The following is a 21,853-nucleotide window of genomic DNA, read 5'->3' as shown; positions in this document are numbered from 1 at the left end:
TCATAGATCCAGATCTAAATTAAAACAAGCCCCAGGCCGTGCTTTAAATAAAGGTTTTTAAAGGATTCTAACCTCCAGCAACTGATTATTGGCTGGTATTAAATAGACCTTTCAGCCTCTTAATTTTGGTTTGTGCCTAGCTTATTTTTTTCAGCCCTCAAATTTATAGTTAGCAGTATACAAAAACATTGACACACAGGAGAAGGAAATCCAAAGCACAGATGATGTTGCGGTATGCATTCTGTACACAAACTGGGCCTCTTTTTTTGTTGTTTTTTTTAATTAAGAAGTCTTTATTAACCAGATTACTCTTCAAGCTGGAGGCCTCTGCATTGAACCAGAAATGTTCAATCTGACCTAAAGAGACAGGCTAGCAAAGTGAGGGATCTGGTACAGCATAACAGAATGGTCAAGTATTTCCCCACAAACAATCCACGGGCCAAAAAGGAACCAGCAGTCGTTATTGAAAGAAAGTTTATGCAGAAGGACCTTTTTGACAGCCATACAAAGTGGTATAACACTTGACATTAAACAGAAAAGGTAACAATTAGGTATTGGAACAGACTACAGCAGGGGCCTTTCTGCTTGAGAAAGCCTCAGCTGTGCTGCACTTCCGAACAGAAAAATAGGTTTACTGTAGAATGCTTCAGTACAGCATGTGAGAGAAGCTAGACATTCAGGACGATGCTATCCCAATAATACCACATGCCAAGTGGGCTCCAGAATTTCCAGACACCAGACTCTCAGCATTTCCACCTTTGCCCAGGTCATCACGGTTTGCATGGATCTTTGGAAAAGAAAATCAAAGTTACAATATAGTACATTAAATACATCTTGACTGTACCGATTAAGCAGCACAAAAAAGCTTCATCCAATTTAGTTAAACAAGTTAGGATGATCAGTTTGTGAAGAGGGATAGTGTGTTGTGTGGTCTAGAAACCCCAATGAATTTTGAGATGCTACCCAAGTTAGCTAGGAGGCCAATTGCTTCAGTTATATTCCACCACACTGCACCTACATCCCATCTACCACACTGCTAGTTCTTCTGCCTGATATGGCAGTGACCCTGACAGTAACGCTTTAAGTTGCTCAGGAAAACTAATGTAGTGAAAGCAAGTCCACATCTTGTGAACTGAACATGCATGCAATGAGCAACTGAGGGTATCAAGTGCAGAGACTACAACTGGATTTTCCATGTTAACCTACAAACATGTAAACAAAGAGTGGAAGACTCCTCAAGAAGAGGTCCAAGGTAACCAAGAAATACCAGAAGTTAAATTGCTTCAAAAGCCTATAAAAAGTTTATGCTCCAATATTACAATACAGGATGTGTTGACAATTCTGACCCAACACGGACCATGTTTTGGCTGAGGAGCTTTCCTCAGGGGTCCTGTCAGCAATGTAATTTAAACAGGAGAATGGACTTCAAAACTAAATAACTGTTTAAATGCTCAGCAAATGAATAGCACTTTGAGTCGCTGTCATTTAGCAAAAACAGCAGTCCAGAACTTCAGATGAGTAGCATTTAATTCCTACGACTATTACAGTCTTAGGACTTAACACTACTCCTGGGGTATCCTATATTTTGTTACCCATGCTGAAGCTGAAGATAAGCAGCCAGGCTGACAACTTTGCATGTTCTTCCTTACAAAGTGTCTACACACCATAAAGGTTTGCAAGCTTTAATAAAGTAAATGTCAACCAAATGTATTTGGACCAAAAACATCCTTTAACCCCTTTATTTATCCGGGTTTGTGATGGTCATGTATAAAGTATATGTGAGCATTGTCCATCAGGTGTGTTCTGACCAGTGGCATAGCCAGAAGTCAATTTTTGGGTGGGCCAACAGGTTGGATGGGTGGGCACTAGACAGTGTTGTGCTGGTAAATGTTTAACAACAGGCTCTCTCCCCGGTCCACCTCTGCACCCCCCCCCCCCCCCCCCCGTCCACCTCCCCTCAAAATTGCAGAGCTGGCTATAGCTGGGGAGAGAGCCTGTGGGGGGGGGGGGGGGGGTGGGAAGGCAATGCATTACTCTCTCTCCAGGAAAAAAAAATTAAATGATCCCAGGTTCCAATCTAATTCATGTTTATTGTGGGATAAAATGCCATAAATAAGTAAATAAATATAAACTTTTAATGTTTAGCACCTGATTCTCAAAGTGGACATATTCCAAACACTAAAATGAAAATAAAGTGATTTTTTTTCTACCTTTGTTGTCTGGTGACTGTTTTTCTGATCATGCTGGCCCAGTATCCGATTCTGCTGCTATCTGTCCTCTTAACTCCGTTTCCAGGGCTTCCTTTCCATTTATTTCTTTACTTTCCGCCTTTCTTCTTCATTTCTTGCCCTACATCCGTAAGTAAAAGCTGGGTCCTCTGCAGACGACTGTCCAGTGGATCCAGCTTCTATTTTCTTCATCTATGTGCAGTTTTTCTCCTCTCTTCCTTTTCCCTCATCTCATCTATTCACCTTCCTCACTCTTCCATCCCCTCCATCCATGTCCAGCATTTCTTCTCGCTCCCTTCCCTCTCCTCCATCCATGTCCAGCAACCCTCCTCTCCCCTGCCCTTCCCTCCATCCATCCATGCCAGCAACCCTCCTCTCCCCTGCCGTTCCGTCCATCCATCCATCCATGTCCAGCAACCCTCCTCCCCCTGCCCTTCCATCCATCCATCCATCCATGTCCAGCAACCCTCCTCCCCCTGCCCTTCCGTCCATCCATCCATCCATGTCCAGCAACTCTCCTCTCCCCTCCATCCATCCATACCCAACAATTCTCATCTCTGCCCTGCCCCTATCCATTCATACCCAGCATTTCTATTCTTGCCCCTGCCCCCTTCTATCCATCCATACCCAGCATTTCTGTTCTTGCCCCTGCCCCCTTCTATCCATCCATACCCAGCAATTCTATTTTCTCCCCTGTCCCCTCCCTCCAGTCATCAGCGATTCTCCTCTCTCCCCTGCAATTCCCTCCGGGCTCCATCCTTCCCTCCCATTCAATTCCACCTGCCCGCCCTCTTCTCCCCCAAAAAATTTACAGTGGGAGCAAGCTGAGCTCCTGCATCTGCCTCCCTCTCCCAGACGCTGCCTACCGCCGCCAGGATCGCAGGATCTACCCCCCTCCGTCTCAGCACTCAGCAGCAGCGCCGGTAGCGAATCATACACGCTGCCTTCTTCTAACCCGGAAGCGTCTTCTCTGCCGCGTTCCGCCCCCATTATCAGAACTTCCTGTTTCTGCTGGGGCTGGACGCGGCAGAGAAGATGCTTCCGGGTTAGAAGAAGGCAGCGTGTATGATTCGCTACCGGCGCTGCTGCTGATGAGTGCTGAGATGGAGGGGGGTAGATCCTGCGATCATGGCGGCGGTAGGCAGCATCTGGGAGAGGGAGGCAGATGCAGGAACGGAGCTCAGCCTGCTCCCTCCGCTCCGCTGCCTCCACTGCTGGGTGGGCCTGAACCCAAACTGGGTGGGCCTAGGCCCACCCGTGGCTACGCCCCTGGTTATAACAGGAAAAAAGGATGAGAACCACTGGACACGGCAATTCATGCTGTACTATGTGTTGATACAAAGCCAGATAGGAACATGAGAAATTTCTATAAATGGTTCTTAAATTGCTGTGCTATTACTGCTTCTACTATTTGACAAACAGTCACCATCTCCCCTTCATCTTCATAGTTGTAGTAAAACCTGTTTTAAATAATTTTGATAAAGACCTTGTTTACTGATCTCAGGGGCACGAGTAAGTCAACATACCAGGCATGCAGTGGCGTTCCGAGGGGCGCTGACAACTGGGGCGGATCGCCGATGCGCCCTCCCCCCCCGGTGCAGCGCCCCCCCCCCCCATACAGCGGGACATCCCCCCACCCCGGCGAAAGAACCCCCCCGGGTGCTCGCCACTGGGGGGGGGGGTGCCGCGCGCCGGTCAGCGTTGTTGGTTTCCATGCTCCCTCTGCCCCGGAACAGGTTACTTCCTGTTCCGGGACAGAGGGAGCATGGAAACCAACGACACTGACCGGCACGCAGCACCCCCCCCCCCCCCAGCAGCATGCACCCGGGGCAGACCGCCCCCACCTCTTTGGTACACCACTGCAGGCATGGATCCAACCACCAACTTCTCCTAATTTCCCTCTACCTAAAACTGATCCCAGCAACATTCTCCAATGCATCCATCTCACCACTCAGATTCTGACAGTACCATCTCCTCATACTTTACTTTTTATTGCCAAACATGCATAATCCAAAAGAACGAGGCTAAACAGAGGATCCCTTAATGGCAAGAGAATAGAAACCTGCTCAGAAAAGCAATGATTGATTTGTGTGTAATCTGCATGAATAGAGATTTCATCTGGTTTCTAACTCATCAGCTTTGAATATATATTTTCTAGCACCAGTATCTCTTCCAAATTTTCCTCGGTGAAGACCGAAGCAAAGAATTCATTTAATCTCTCCACTATGACTGTTTTCTCTGACTGCCCTTTTTACCCCTCAGTCATTTAGCAGTCCAACCAATTCTTTTGTCAGCTTCTTGCTTTTAATATACCTAAAAAAAAAAAATTGTGAGGGTCTTTTACTAAGGTGCGCTCACATTTTTGCGCACACTAAAATTGTGCGCACGCTAAACGTTAGAGATGCAATGTATTCCTATGGGTGTCACTAACATTTAGCATGCCCACAATTTTAGCGCGCGCTAAAAAATTTGAGCGCACCTTAGTAAAAGACGCCCTGTGATTTTGCCTCCAACGCAATCTTTTTTTCAAAGTCCTTCTGCCTTCCTTATCAGCACTTTGCATTTGACTTGCCATTCTTTATGCTGTTTCTTAATATTTTCAGTTGGATCCTTCTTCCATTTTCTGAAGGATATTTTTAGTTCTAATAGCTTCCTGCTCCTCATTGTTTTTTTAACCACACCGGCTGTTTGGTCTTCCTTCCTCCTTTAAAACATGGAATATATTTGGCTTGGCCTTCCAGGATGGTATTTTTGAACAGCATCCACTCCCGATGCAAATTTTTTACCTTCACAGCTGCTCCTCTAAGATTTTTCTTCATTGTTCTTCTCATTTTATCATAGTCTCCTTTTTGAAAGTTAAATGCTAATGTATTATTTATTTAATTTATTTGTTGCATTTGTATCCCACATTATCCCACCTCTTTGCAGGCTCAATGTGGCTTACAATACATCATGGATAGTGGAATTTCCTACATGTATTTACTCCAAAGCTGATAAATCTGATCATATTATGATCACTTTTATCAAGTGGCCCCAGCACCATTATCTCCTGCACCAGATCATGCCCTCCATTAAGGACTAGGTCTAGAATTTTTCTTCCTCTAGTTGGCTCCTGTACCAGCTGCTTCATAAAAGCAGTCCTTTATTTCATCAAGGAATTTTACTTCTCTAGTTCATGCCCTTATGTTACATTTACCCAGTCAATTCTGACTCAACATGGGCCGTGTTTTGGCTGTGGCGCTTTCCTCAGGGGTCCTGTCAGCAACGTAACTTGGACAGGAGAACAGATTTCAACACTAAATAACTGTTAAAATGCTCAGCAAGGGAATAGCACTCCGAGTTGCTGTCACTTAGCAAAAACAGCAGCCCAGAACTTCAGATGATTAGCGTTTTAAGTCCTATGAATGCTACAGTCTGAAACGCTACTCCTGAGGTTCTGGGACACGGTATTTGCTAGTGACTATGACTCAAAAGCGCTATTCTCTTAACAGTTTAGTTTTGAAGGCTATTCTCCTATTTAAATTACATTGCTGACAGGACCCCTGAGGAAGGCTGTGCAGCCAAAACAAAGCCTGTGTTATAGGCGGTCGGTGGCCCAATTGTTTGGGGAGGCTAAAGGGGGCGGGGTTAGGGGGTGGGACCAGGGGTGGAGCTTAAATCCATAATTGTCTGATAACACGCAGAAAAAAATAAATAAAAGTCACAATTAATACCTTTTATTAAATTTAGATATGTATCATATGTCAAAGAATAAAGTGGTTGCTCAAAGCACATTCTAACCACAATCGCTCAACTGCAAAACACTATGCACAACTTTGTGCAAAAACACACTCAACCTTACTGTACCATAAATATTACACTGGGCAGAACCTAATACACCAATATACCACCCATATGGAAAATGCAGACCGTCAACAATATGAAACAAGGGATCATATCACCACAATTCTCATGTAGAGCCACAAAACACCCTACACCCTAATTCATGTTTAATGTGGGATAAAATGCCATAAATAAGTAAATAAATATAAACTTTTAATGTTGAGCACCTGATTCTCAAAGTGGACATATTCCAAACACTATAATGAAAATAAAATGATCTTTTCTACCTTTGTTGTCTGGTGACTTTTTCTGATCATGCTACCCGTATCCGATTCTGCTGCTATCTGTCCTCAGTGCAGGTCAGGAAGTCATCCTCATTAAATATCTCCCTGGCAACCCAGGACACCTCCAGCCAACCCCCCCTGCTTTCCCAGCAGTAAGGTAAACAAACCATAAACCAATTTCTACAAGGCTAGAGGGCTTTCACTGCAGCTCCTGCTGTGAGGATGGAGGTAAATCAACAATTTAAACCCCTCAGAGCAGCTGGACTCCACAGCTGATCCATCCTGCTGCAGCAGGGGGGAGGCTTAGCCTCTCCAAACCTCTTATACCGGGCGCCTATGGCCTGTTTGTCAGAATTGTCAACACATCTTGCATTGTAATATTGGAGAATAAACCTTTATAGGCTTTTGAAGCAATTGAACTTCTGGTATTTCTTGGTTATCTTGGAACTTTTGAGTCTTCCACTCTGCTTGACTGTTATGGAAGCATTGGCTTTTCTCCCTTTTTTTGTGGCTTTTTAATCTACAAACATGTCTCAGGGTTCATGTTAGCCTGAGCCTGCTTCAGAAGCTACTGTTAATATGTCTACTGAGGTCATACATGAACAATGGCTAGTTTATACACAGCAGGGTGAGTACTTACCATCAGCATGCGCCCAATAATGGCATGGGCCCCTTTCAGGGAAATCACACAATCTGAAAACTTAAATTCTGCAACTCCACTTTCATTAGCGGTTACATTACCGAGATCACCAACATGCCTGCAGTAATACATAAAGCAGCATTAGAACCAAAAGGGCCAGAAGTTATCCCATTAGATACAAAAATTCAAAATAGCAATCAGTAAGCTAGCTGATCAAATCTCAGTAGCGAGTCCTAAACATTATTAAGTCACTTAATCCTCCATTGCCTTGGTTTTTGGGCGTTTTTCTCCCCCCAAAATGGTCCTGAAAGGAAAAGAAAAATGCACTGAGCACAGAATGTCTAGAAAAAAAAAAAGTGATTTCGAACCAAAAAGAGCTAATTTACAAATCTGAAAAATGTCTTATGCTCGTCACTTGATTTTGGACTTAGACATTTTATCGAAAATGCCCCTCTACACATCTCAATAAATCTGAACCTAAGATGTGGCGTACCAAGGGGGGGGCGGTGGGGGCGGTCCACCCCGGGTGCACGCCGCTGGGGGGGTGCCGCGGCACGCGCCTGTCAGCTGAGTTCGCTGACTTCGCTAACTTCGCTGCAGCTCCCTCTGCCCCGGAACAGGTTACTTCCTGTTCCAGCCGGGGCAGAGGGAGCTGCAGCGAAGTTAGTGAAGTCAGCGAACTCAGCTGACAGGCGCGCGCCGCAGCACCCTCCCCCCCCAGCGGCGTGCACCCGGGGGGGTGTCATTTTGCCGGGGGGGGGGGCGCATCGGCGATTCGCCCCGGGTGTCATGCCGGCTAGGATCGCCACTGGTCACAGGTAATCAGTCACTTGTTGCTGTCTCAAAAGCCAATTCAACTATACAAGCATAATACATTGTCTCTTATTATACCATTCATTGTGCCTTTGTCTCAGAGGTACACACCAAATACTACTGTCTCTTGCCTGAGTTTGTAGTACTCATCCACTACCGGGAAGCCTCTTAAAGAATAAAATCTCTTATGAAGTTATTTTTCTCTGCCTTCACCTTTGACTTATCTATATATATAAAAGGCAACCCCAACGTTCTGAAGCCTCCACGGAAGTTGAGGCGCCCGAGATATCCGGTGTGCCCTGGAGTGTCTGCACCGCCCTCGCGTCAAAACGTCATGACGCGTCAAAACGTCATGACGTCGAGGGCGGAGCTATTGACACTCGAGGGCCGAAACGGCCCACAGCGAACAAGGCAAGTAGCTTCGAGGGACGGAGGGAGGGCGAACAAGGCAAGTAGCTTCGAGGGACGGAGGGAGGGAGCCCCTTGCTAGCGCCCGTTTCATTCCGCTCAGAAACGGGCATTTTTTCCTAGTTTCTTTATAAATCAAATCTCCACACAAATTGAGGCACCTTGCTAAGAAAACAGCTGCACTTATCTTATGTCATTAAAAAAAATTAAAATTATGTAATTAGTGGCAACATTATAACATAATGAAGTGTGAACCCAATATATATTTAATCATACGTAGCTTTACTTTTTCAAAAGCTAGAACTTCTACAAAAGGGCTGTACCAAGATCATTCTTGTCATATCACAGCAACAATATTTGTAGTATGGAGCATGTGTAAGTGGTGACTATTTTATTTTATAGAAATGCAGTCAACAGCGAGAAGAACAATATTAAACAACTTCCCTCCTTCCCCTCATCCTCACAGAGTTTTCAGTTAGAAGAAATGTCAAGCTCATGCTGGCTTCACATCTTAGGATCATGCTAATTGATGGCTTTTATCAAACTAGAGCGCATGGTGGGTGACAGATTGTCGTTTTGTTTTGTTTTTTTTAATCAGAAAGGTATGCTGGTCTTTTGTACATTTTTACCTAAATGGAAGGCAGATGTGAAGCATGACATCTTAACACAGAAACATAGGGCCCCTTTTACTAAGTCGCGTAAGTGTCTACACATGCCCAATGCTTGACTGCCTGACTACCGCGTGCCTCTTGTGGTAATTTCATTTTTGGCGCACGTCCGCTACGCGTGTCTGAAAAATATATATTTTTAAATTTTCAGACAGCGTCAAGTGGCATCTGATGCACGTAGGTCGTTACCGTGCAGATTCTTTACCGCTAGGTTTATGGCTGACGGCAAGGTCAGACACCCAAAATGGATGCGCGGCAATTTTGATTTTGGCGCATGTCCATTTACGGAAAACAAGTTTTTAAAAGGCATTTTTGGTACGTGCACTGAAAAATATTTCTGCGCGTGCCCAAAACCTGCGCCCACACTACTGCAAGCCACTTTTTACCGCAGCTTAATAAAAGGATCCCATAGTAAATGTTGGTAGATTAGATGGAGCATTCTGGTCTTCGTCTGCCCAGTAACATAGTAGATGATGGCAGAAAAAGACCTGCACGGTCCATCCAGTCTGCCCAACAAGATAACGAGGTAACGTGGCTAGAGTTGTACCTGCTGCTGCATGCAGGTTTGAAATGTAAAGGCCATTTATTTTTTTCTTAGATTTCATCTTGTTTATCCCGTGCCTTGTTGAATTCCATCACTATTTTTATCCCTACCAACAATATAAAAGTCTTAACTTTACACACACTTAACATTTATTCATGGTTTCTTTCTGTTTTCCAGAGGGTTTGCTGGTTATATAAATAGCAGCAAATATTTTCTAGTTGCAACATCTTAAACTTGTCTTCACAAGCAATATTTCCAAACTGAGGTGCAAGTACATTACTAAGGTGAAATCACACACACATTCGAGTCAGAACTTAATTCTGGACAAAAGGAGCACAGCATCCATCTTTCTCTAGGTAAGCAGCATAAAATGTGTGGTACTGTTTTGGGATCTTACCAGGTACTTGTGACTTGGTTTGGCCACTGTTGGAAATAGGATGCTGGGCTTGATGAACCTTCGGTCTGTCCCAGTATGGCAATACTTATGTACAAAATTAGATTGTGAGCCCTCCAGGGACAGGGAAACACCCAGTGTACCAGAATGTAACTCACCTTGAGCTACTACTTAAAAAGGTGTGACCAAAATCCAAATAAATTCTAAAATATTGTTCTCAAAGTGTCCTAAGAACAGAGCATATGTGCTTACAAAGTTTGCATCCGTTATGCTCATCACATCCTCTACGTTTGAGAACCTCTCAGTTGTTTCCATGCATAATTGTGATAATTACCTTAAATGTGTACAGTGTAAGTGGCAGAACTAGGTGGAACAATTATGTCGATCTTTGAAAAAAGAAATCCTAAAGGTACATTTTTTGTGAGAATTAAAGCACAGAAGGGAATCTTAAATTCAGTTACCAGTTAGCATTAACTAGTATTACTTTAAAGCCAGGAATAAAAGCATCTGTCTCCAGAACAGCAGCCATACAGTAAGCCTGGTGAGACTCTGCTGTCATGGAGGCTGACTAGCTGTCTGAAGGGTATCCTTAAAACATCCTTGACAGCAGTCTGTCACACCCAACTAGATTCAAGGTTGAACGATCTACTAGCCACTAGCAACATACCCAAGTCTCAAAACCCATGCATATCATAAAACTCACCTCTCCTTATCAGTTCGGCCACCATGATTCTTCTTTTCAGGATTAAAGTGAGGGCCAGCACTCATGCATCCTGCAAAGGAGAAAATGCCACACATATAAATTATGTTTCAGCACAAAATCAGAGCCAAAGGTAAGACTAGCCTTTTCCGCACCTTAGGCAGATATTCAAACCTCCCACTCCCCCGCCTGCTTTTATAAAATTGTGCTTGCATTAGTGGAGGGTGGTGTTGCATGGAGCAGTGACTGTTCTCACAGAACAGCAGTTTGTATAAGTTGTCAGTCAGGATGGGATAGGGCTGCCAAAAGGCCAGTGGTGTTTCTGAACAGGTATCTGGGCTGACAGTAAGGGGGGCAAGTCTGACATTTCCCTTGCTTTTAAAATTATCTATAAAACCCCACATACTCAGGAAGATTTGGTGGCAGTAACCTGTGCTTGGATCCTACTGCAGTTGGACTATTTCAGTGCTGTCAAGGCTACCCAAGTTCCACCAGTGGCTGCAACTAGTTCAGAATTGTGTGGCTGTATTAACAAAACATAACAGCCATACTGGGTCAGAGCATCTAGTCCAGTATCCTGCTTCCAGCAGTGGCTAATCCATGTCACAAGTACCTGTCAGAATCCCAAATAGTAGCAAGATTCCATGCTACTTATCCCAGGGTAAGCAGTGGTTTTCCCCAGACTATGGACTTTTCCTCTAGATACACTAACCACTGTTACCACATCCTCTAGCATCAAGTTCCAGAGCTTAACTATTTGAGTGAAAAAAAAAAACAAGTTTCCTCCTATTAATTTTAAAATTATTACTATGTAACTTCACTCAAGATAACGATCTAGGTGTCAATGTAGATAATATGCTGAATCTTCTGTCCAGTGTGTGGCGGCCAAAAAAGCAAACAGGATGCTGGGAATTAGGAAAGGGATGGTGAATAAGATGAAAAATACTATAATGCTTCTGTATTGCTGCATGGTGTGACCACAGAGTATTGTGTTCAGCTCTGGTCACCTTATCTCAAAAAAGATATAGCCAAATTAGAAAAGGTTAAAAGAAGAGTGACCAAAATGATAAAGGGGATGGAACTCCTCTCGTATGAGGAAAGGCTAAAGAGGTTAGGGCTCTTCAGCTTAGAAAAAAAGAAAAAAGAAAAACAAAAAAAGATGGATGCGGGGGAGATATGATGGAGGTCTACAAAATCCTGAGTGGTGTAGAACGAGTAGAAGTAAATTGATTTTTTACTCATTCCAAAAGTACAAAGACTAGGGGACACTCAAGGAAGTTACACGGAAATACTTTTAAAACAATAGGAGGAAATATTTTTTCACTCAACGAATAGCTAAGCTCTGGAACTCTTTGCCGGAGGATGTGGTAACAGCGGTTAGCGTGTCTGGGTTTAAAAAGGTTTGGATAAGTTCCCGGAGGAAAAGGCCATAGTCTGCTATTGAGACAGACATGGGGAAGCAACTGTTTGCCCTGGGAATGTAGCATGGAATGTTGCCATGATTTGGGTTTCTGCCAGGTACTTGACCTGGCTTGGCTGGAAACAGGATACTGGGCTAGATGGACCATTGGTCTGACTGAGTGACTCAGTGTGGCTACTCTTTAGGTTCACTGAACATTCCCTAGTCTACTAGGATAAGGTAATTCATGTTTACCCACTCTATAGCACTCAGGATCCTCCTGCCCTCAGCTGTCCTGCCCTCCTCTAAGCTGAGGAGCCCTAAACTATTTGCCTTTCCTCATACAAAAGGAGTTCCATCCCCCTAATCAGTTTGGTTGCCTTCTTTGAAGCTTCTCTAATTCCACTATATTAGATACAACAATCAGACCTGCACACAATGCTCAAGGTTAAAGTGCCATATGGTTCTGTTGCTGACATAAGGTTAGGATGCAAGTGTTATTTATAAGGGAGTATTTGCTATGATGCCTGCCCATTTGTTGGCTATTCCTGGCGTTAAGGACATATTAGCAAGACACTGATAAGTTTTCTTGGCCAAGACTTCCTCAGCCCTAAAGATCTTCAAATTGAGTTTGTGGAAACTGACTTTAGATCTACAAAAAATGTAAACTTTCTATCTCAGTTGATAACACCCTCATCCTCCCCGTCTCATCTGCCCGCAACCTCGGAATCATCTTTGACTCCTCCCTCTCCTTCTCTGCGCATATCCAGCAGATAGCCAAGACCTGTCGCTTCTTCCTCTTTAACAGCAAAATTCGCCTTTTCCTCTCTGAACACACCACCCGAACTCTCGTCCACGCTCTCATTACCTCTCGCCTTGACTACTGCAACTTACTCCTCACCGGCCTCCCACTTAGCCATCTATCCCTCCCTTCAATCTGTTCAGAACTCTGCCGCACGTCTTATATTCCGCTAGAACCGATATACTCATGCCACCCCTCTCCTCAGATCACTTCACTGGCTTCCAATCAGATACCGCATTCAATTCAAGCTTCTCCTTCTTACCTACAAATGCACTCAGTCTGCCGCCCCTCACTACCTTTCTACCCTCATCTCCCCTTACGTTCCCGCCCGAAACCTCCGTTCACAGGACAAATCCCTCCTCTCAGTACCCTTCTCCACCACCGCCAACTCCAGGCTCCGCTCATTCTGCCTCGCCTCACCCTATGCTTGGAACAACCTTCCTGAGCCCATACGCCAAGCCCCCTCCCTGCCCATCTTCAAGTCTTTGCTTAAAACCCACCTCTTCATTGCTGCGTTCGGCACCTAACTCTTACTGTTCAGTAAATCCAGACTGCCCCAATTTGACTGCCCCAATCGGACTGACCGTTCACTTGTCTTCTAGATTGTAAGCTCTTTGAGCAGGGACTGTCCCTCTATGTAAATTGTACAGCGCTGCGTAACCCTAGTAGCGCTTTAGAAATGTTAAGTAGTAGTAGTAAACATTTGTCTTGCTTTGGCAGGTTACTTGAGGGTAATAGGGTGAAGGCGGGGACAGGGGAGTCTGGATTGTTATTATATTTTTGTATACTTTGATTTGTTTGGTGTACACTGAAAGGAACTGGTTCCCAGATTTTGTGGTATAGAAGCATGAACAGCACTATACCGGAAAAAAAAACAAAAAAAAAACGAACAAGTGCATTTCCTCCTATAATGTGCAAAGTTTTATAATTTTTCTAGCTTTGACTGAGCATTTTCTCTTTGGGTTGAGCCCAGTTTTTCTCCTTTTGCTTGTGTCAATCCAAGTTTAAGATCAGTGTCACAGTTGAAAGGATCTGCTTTCCCTTTCTTCCATCTCCTCCCTTCTCTGCTTCTCCACCTAGTTTTATCTTACATCTCCCACTTTCACCCTCTCCCCAGCCCTTTTTTCAGCTTCCTATTCCCATGCAATCTAATATGCCAGTTTAGCGGCCTTTGAAACCTTTGTCCATAGTTATAGGGTTCTATTGTTCTCTAATGGTTGTTCCACTAATTACACTTTCAGCACATCAAAAGCATAATTTTAGATTAAATTTTAATTGACACCATCCATGTCTGAATTTCTTATAACATTACTTAATTTCTTATAACATTACTTAATATTCAAAGTGCAAATATCAGTGGAGGCCATCCATCATCTTTAAAAGAACCCCCCCCCCAAAAAAAAACAAAAAAAAAAAACACTGTACGATCCGCTATTTTCAGCATTTTATAAAAAGGACACAAAGCATTGATCCAAGCTACTCTACATCCACTTAACTTCCTGTACAAGGCTTGCATTTTAGCATTTCCAGTCACGATAGCCATTTCACACTTTTAATGGTGCATAAAATAGTGACATTACTGTACCAATGTAATTTGAGATTGGGCAACTCCTATGCTCAAAAGTAAATAGAAAAGTTCTCTACCGTTAGTTGCGTCACCAAAAGCGTGGATATGAAAGCCATGCTCTCCTGGAGTCAATCCTTCAATTCGGCCATGGATATTTACTGACTGACCCTGTAAATGAAAACAGCAAAATATATATGTTACTATACTTTAAAAATACAGCAGAATCTAAGTAGCCCCAAAGCGTGAGGCAGACCAGTCTTGTTCATCTCCCTCCTGTAGCCCAGTCACTGCAGCAGGGGTCCTGAAGCTTAGAAACAGACAATGGCTCCCTTTGGAAGCCAGTGGAAATGGATGTTTAACATCATGGTCTCTCCATTTAGCAATGGCTGGGGAGGCTGAACACCCGCCCCCTTTTCATCTCCCAGGGGCTGAACACTAATGATCTGGATCTCAAGCTTGTTTTTGCTACATAACACTGCAGCCACCAGACTAAAAGGTTTGAGAAAACTATCATTGCCTGTTTTTCCCAGTTCTGAATCAATACAAACACGCACACCACACTGGTGCTCAGGCAAATTTGAGAACTGTCTTCATTCTTCTGTAATTTCGACTCTAGCGGTAATATTAAAAAAAAAAAAAAGACACATTTAAACAATGTTTTAGTTAAGGGAGGCGGGGGTAGGAGGGAGAAAATATAAAATATTGATGATACAGTAGATAAGAATTACTGAAGTGTATAAAGGGAAGGATGATGAATATGGATGTATCAAAGAGGTCAGTTTTGTTGCTCTGCTGCTCATCAATAAAAAAAACGTTTTGAACCATAAACAATGTTTTAGCCAGTATCCTCACTATGATAGGATACGCTGCCTCTGGCAAAGGGTGGGATGGAACCGTCCCTGCTTCTCCACTATTTCAGCATGTAACCTAGGCCTCCTTGTGACCTTCCACCTCTTCCTCATTTTTATATTTTATTTTGTAAATTGCCTAGACACCCATTAATGATTGGTGAAATATCACAAATTGAGAAAGCAGTGGTAGTAACCCTTGATATATATATATTTTTTAAGATTGACACAATCAGAATAGGCCACCTCTTCTGCAGGGCCAAAGACACATTTCTCAAAAAAGCAGTACCACATCAAGAGGCACCATGCTAGGATACCCCAGTGGTGCTTAATGTTGGTTATTGAGGTCCACAACCTAGTTGGGTTTTCAGGATTTCCACAATGAATATGCATGATGTATTTGCATAGACTGGAGGCTGTGCATGCAAATAGATCTCATATTTATTGATCCTAACACAGATGAGTAGCCTAATTGCAATCTGGTTACACACAAATAATACTACACTTAAAGTAACCACTATCCACTCTTAAAATACTATTCAGAAAAAGCTTTATTAAACACTGCTAAAGTGCTCCAGTACAAATTACCAATCCCTTTATAAAACCCAATACTCTCCCCACTCTTCTCACATACCATTCAATGTCCAGAACTCAGTTGGTCAAGCTGAGCACAGTTCTGGACATTGAATGAATCTCGTTCTGTAAGAGTTATCGCTATGGATCAACATGTGAACAACATCAGCTCAAGTGTTGAAGATCTGATGACTGATTCTAGATTGAGCTGTTGGATATTGTTTTGCTGCTAATATCAATATGCTGGAGTAAAAATTATCATGAGCGTGTGTTGTGAGAGATTGTGTTTGAATGCAACTTGAATGGTATGGGAGAACAGTGGGGAGAGTATTGGGTTTTATAAAGAGATTGGTATTTTGTATTGGAGCACTTTAGCAGTGTTTAATAAAGCTTTTTCTGAATAGTATTTTAAGAGTGGATAGTGGTTACTTTAAGTGTAATACATATTTATAGGGGAAATCCTGATAACCCAACTAGGTTACAGACCTAGTGGTGGATGCTTGGAATGCCCTCCCGCGGGAGGTGGTGGAGATGAAAACGGTAACGGAATTCAAACATGCGTGGGATAAACATAAAGGAATCCTGTTCAGAAGGAATGGATCCTCAGGAGCTTAACCAAGATTGGATAGCAGAGCTGGTAGTGGGAGGCGAGGCTGGAGGTTGGGAGGCGGGGATAGTGCGGGGCAGACTTATACGGTCTGTGCCAGAGCCAGTGGTGGGAGACAGGGATAGTGCTGGGCAGACTTATACGGTCTGTGCCAGAGCTGGTGGTGGGAGGCGGGGATAGTGCTGGGCAGACTTATACGGTCTGTGCCAGAGCCGGTGGTTGGGAGGTGGGGCTGGTGGTTGGGAGGCGGGGATAGTGCTGGGCAGACTTATACGGTCTGTGCCCTGAAGAGCATAGGTACAAATCAAAGTACGGTATACACAAAAAGTAGCACACATGAGTTGTCTTGTTGGGCAGACTGGATGGACCGTGCAGGTCTTTTTCTGCCGTCATCTACTATGTTACTATGTTACCTCAATGACCAACATTGAGTAGCCCTTGGTTTATTCTATTCAGTCCAAACTCCTATCTCTAACACTCACTTTGGGTCACACTGAAGTGCTCAGCAAATTCCAAAGGGAGACCCATTCCCTGTTTCACATTCTTGGGTGGTGAATGTTTACCTGCCTGTTAAATTATCAGGCCTGGACTCCAGTTGCAAAGCACATCCATACCTTCAAGCAGGTGTAGCCATCTGCACTATTGGGGTTACTGTAGGAGTTGTTTTTGAATAGCCATATGCTGCCATTATAAAATAGGTGTTCGACATTTCATTTAAGCACCCTGTCATGAAACCACCTCCCTTACAGAAAAATTAAAAAAGCGACAGGTGCATAGTATTGGTTGCAAATTAGCATCTTCAATGTTCTGTAATAGTACCTGGCAAATGCCCTTCCTACAAAAAAAAAAAAAAAAGCCTGCACCACAGAGTAACCAATGTCTGTTGCATCTATTCTGGCTAGGACGGAGTAATAAGGTAGATTAACACACTGCTCAACAAATCCAGGTGCCAGGTCACCACTGGGCCTAGAAATCAAATAGCACCTTTCCAAAAGTCACTGTCCTTTTGTTTTTGTCAGTTTTGAGATACACGATGAATCTTGCCTTTATAAATGAAATTTACTGTAATTCATGGACTTAGTGAGTTGACACAGGAATAAGATATATAGTAAATGAACCTTGCCTTGATGATGTCACAATTTACATCCCGTTCAAACATGATCTAAACGAAATCACCAACGAGATCAACCGAAGCCTCCAAATCATACACTCCTGGGCGGATACATTCCAGCTAAAACTCAATACAGAAAAAAACACAATGTCTTGTACTCACCTCACAACATAACACAAACAATTACTCCACCATAACCACACCATACTGCTCTCTCCCCGTCTCACATAATCTGAAAATTCTTGGAGTTATCATTGATCGAAACCTCATACTCGATGCTCACGTGAAGAATATGACGAAAAAGATGTTCCACTCCATGTGGAAACTCAAAAGAGTTAAACCTTTCTTCCCGAGATACATCTTCCGCACCCTGGTACAATCAATGGTAATAAGTCATCTGGACTACTGCAAAGCACTGTACGCTGGCTGCAAGGAACAAACTATCAGGAAACTCCAGACAGCCCAGAATACTGCCGCCAAACTCATATTTGGAAAAACTAAATATGAAAGTGCAAAACCCCTAAGAGAGAAACTTCACTGGCTCCCGGTCAATGAACGCATTGCGTTCAAGATCTGCATGATTGTACACAAAATCATTCATGCAGACGCCCCAATCTACATGCTAAACCTCGTGGACCTGCCACCCAGAAACGCCATAAGATCATCCCGCAAATTTCTCAATCTGCACTTCCCCAGCTGTAAAGGACTAAAATACAAGCTGACACATGCCACTACCTTCTCTTACATGGGCAGACTGGATGGACCGGGCAGGTCTTTTTCTGCCGTCATCTACTATGTTACTATGAGTGTGGAATGCATTACCTATAGCCCTGAAAACCATTGACGAAATAACTAACTTTTGCAAATCTCTGAAGACACATCTCTTCAACAAGGCCTACAAAGAGAACCCTTAGCCTTACAAAATTACCTCACCAACCACCCAGTTATACAAGCCCACCTTCTATACTAACCTACCTAACACCTTCCTTCTCGCTTCCTACTTAATCTTTGGACATTGCCATTGTATCTGATGTCCTGGAATGACTATGTCATAACAAAACTCTGTAAGCCACATTGAGCCTGCAAATAGGTGGGAAAATGTGGGATACAAATGCAATAAATAAATAAAATTGCATAGCTCAAAACTGACAAAAAATGGACAGAGTTTTGGAAAAGCTCTTCAATTGCATATTGGTGCTTGGGATTTCGTACAGTTGCCTCAAAGTACATACAGTTCCTGCTTCTACACTGCAAAGTCTCTTATGCAACCTTGAGTCATGCAATGCAGAAGTTTGAGAACTCTTTCGGCACTTTTCTCACACTAATGGCAGTTGGCAACTAGCAAGAACACACACAAAATACACTCATTAGTGTATTTAAGGTTTTCTGGTGCAATATCTTTGGAGAGCTCCTGCACACAGAATACACTCGCCACAATTTACCAGAAATCCCTGTAATTAACCTTCAGGGAAGAAGGTTTCACGCCAAATAACCAGCCCTGGAAATCTCCCCCCCCCCCCCCCCCCACCTCGTACAGTTGCCTCAAAGTACATACAGTTCCTGCTTCTACACTGCAAAGTCTCTTATGCAACCTTGAGTCATGCAATGCAGAAGTTTGAGAACTCTTTCGGCACTTTTCTCACACTAATGGCAGTTGGCAACTAGCAAGAACACACACAAAATACACTCATTAGTGTACTTAAGGTTTTCTGGTGCAATATCTTTGGAGAGCTCCTGCACACAGAATACACTCGCCACAATTTACCAGAAATCCCTGTAATTAACCTTCAGGGAAGAAGGTTTCACGCCAAATAACCAGCCCTGGAAATCTTTCCCCCCCCCCCCCCCCCCCCCCATCAACTTTATGCAGCACGAGCCATAATATAATTCTTTCGACTGGCCTCAGTGTTCTATTTACACTTAAGCTTTACTGTTTGGTCTAGATCTTAGTACATTGTCCAATGGCTGTTCCATACGCAGTAATAGCTATCTTGCCAACCACTGTAAAAACACAGCATCATACAACCTTCTAAATGTAATTGAATCAATGCAATCTAATAACTGTTAAACGTAAGTCAAATTGAACCGAAACTCATTTTTGAATAATTGTGGGATACCAGGTATGAATAAATAAATAAAAATAAGTGTATAAGTACCTCTGCGATTTTTACTCTTGATCTGTAGAGCAAACTGAAAATACATTTCTTCTTTTCTAGGTCACATAAAGAGACAGTACCCCCAGAAGAAAGTAAAGTCAAGAAAGTACAGTTTCCTTGACATAGTTGCTGTTCGAAGATGCAGCACTACTGTGCAGCCAGATCACGTTTCAGCAGACTAGAACTCCGAGCTCGCTAGTATGTATTAGCGGCAGTTGTTCCCTTATTATTGAAATGGGCGAATAAACCGACATAAGAATTCCATCCAAAACGACTTTTTGTAACCAAGCCTACCTCACGAAAAGACACAATGCTAAACACGCATTGCACTGTTGACGCACGCACCAGTAATAAACCAAAATCAACTACAAAGCAAGCAACCAGGTAGAGGTATTGATGCAAACTAAAACGAACTATTCTTTAAGGAAGTGATTTAATCCTTACACCTGCATCACTAGAATACATTAGCTGAACACAGGTATAATAACTTCACCAACTACAAGTACTACTCTGGCAGGAGGTAGAAGAAGGGGGGGGGGCGGTAACTTACTGTTAATAAGGACATAGTTATACCAGTGTACACTGTAGATTTTAAGTGCTACAGGTACAGCTATCTTGTGGGATACAGGCAAGAAGGATGTAACTGCAAAGGACAGAAAGCATAACTGAAAACATTACATGCAGTCGTATCTAAAATATTAACTGCCGCAGACAACAGGGAGGCAGCACAGAGATTATAGACAAAAAAATACTGCAGAGACGGAGAAGTAGCAGAAACTACTGTTAACTTACCTGTTCTTCAAAGTACACAGTGCCATGCACATGGGAGCCATGGCCACCATGCTCGCCATGGCCACCATGCTCGCCATGCTCATGGGAGCTCTGGCCGCCTTGCACATGATGGGAGCTCTGGCCATGTACCATTTTAGACCCATCCAACACGCACACAGCCTTCCCTGCCATCTTTACCAGCTCCTACCACTGACAGGCACAAGAAAATAGCCGCCACTGCAGCATGCTTTAAAAGCCCTCCTTCCAGCCAATCAGCCGCCCGCTGGTCAGAAACGCAGCGGCCACACCTTCTGTCCCACCTCCTTGTTCTGTCCTATTGAAAGTTCTTTTGACGGGAAAAAAAAAATACTTGCACCGCCCCCTGTACCACAACTCATTTCCAAGGAGATTTGCTATGCTACCTAAGGAACTGCGGGGCGGGGCGCCTTTCATAAGGCGCGCTCTATGATTGGTCGGTCCTAGTTTCCGCCCTGGAACGCTAGGCACTTCTGGAGGCAGGCGCCATCTAGTGGGCTGTTTGCTTGAACTTTGAAAGCGTGTTAGAATTATAAGGTAGCAGTAGCGTTACTCGTTAGTTCTCTGGGTGCGTATCCTGCCTTTATCTTCCATAACTAGGAAACACTTATGAGAGTTAATCATGCTACATTATGCCTTTCTATGTGTAGGCCTTTTGACCTCAGCATGCATGTCACACGCAATGGTATATATATGGTATATATATATACACCATGTGCGTACATATATGGTAGAGAAGAATAAATATGGTATTGCCTGAAATTTTCAGGGGGCTACATTGCATTATAATCTACATTAGGTCATCGACTGTAGAGAGATCTTGTTTTGCATAAGGTTTAGGGTGGTGGTGTCTGTCGTGATAAAAGTTCGGTTTTGTATGGTTTGTGTGTAGTGTTATTATTTATTATTTAAGATGGATGTTTATGGTATGCCTTCTTGAAGAGCTCTGTTTTCATTAGTCTTCGGAAGATGGTTAGGTCTTGCGTTGTTTTTATGACCTTCGGTAGTGCGTTCCATAGCTGCGTGCTGATGTATGAGAAGCTGGTCGCGTATGTGGATTTATATTTCAGCCCTTTGCAGCTAGGATAGTGGAGATTGAGGTATGTGCGTGATGATCTCTTTGCGTTTCTCTTGGGCAAGTCTATGAGGTCTGACCTATAGTTCGGGGCTTCTCCGTAAATGATTTTGTGGGCCATGGTGCAAACCTTGAACGCAATTTGTTCTTTTAGTGGGAGCCAGTGCAGTTTTTCTCTTAGGGGTTTGGCGCTTTCGTATTTCGTTTTCCCAAATATGAGTCTGGCTGCTGTGTTTTGAGCTGTTTGAAGCTTCTTAATGTTATTGTTAGAGTAACTCCATTTTGTGTCGATCTAAGTTTAAAATCAATAACACAGTTGAAAGGAAGATCTGCTTCTCCACCTAGTCCTTTTGTCGTACAATCTCCCACTCACCCTTCCCCAACCTTTTTTTTTTTTTTATCTGCCT

At 43.4% G+C, this 21,853-nt stretch overlaps 1 protein-coding gene across 1 annotated transcript; it reads right to left on the bottom strand.

The window, feature by feature from the left end:
* Positions 1-457: 457 nt before the first annotated feature.
* On the bottom strand, positions 458-20,572 carry LOC115469459 (superoxide dismutase [Cu-Zn]-like). Its single transcript, XM_030202129.1, has 5 exons — positions 20,357-20,572; positions 14,347-14,437; positions 10,505-10,574; positions 6,975-7,092; positions 458-787 (listed from the first exon to the last, which is right to left on the bottom strand). Exons 1-5 carry the CDS (start codon positions 20,525-20,527, stop codon positions 677-679), a joined length of 561 nt encoding a protein of 186 aa, XP_030057989.1. The 5' UTR covers positions 20,528-20,572; the 3' UTR covers positions 458-676.
* Positions 20,573-21,853: the final 1,281 nt, after the last annotated feature.

Source organism: Microcaecilia unicolor, chromosome 4 (assembly GCF_901765095.1).
Source record: "Microcaecilia unicolor chromosome 4, aMicUni1.1, whole genome shotgun sequence".
NCBI classification, from domain to species: Eukaryota; Metazoa; Chordata; class Amphibia; order Gymnophiona; family Siphonopidae; genus Microcaecilia; species Microcaecilia unicolor.
This window is presented reverse-complemented; position numbering and strand designations above follow the sequence as displayed.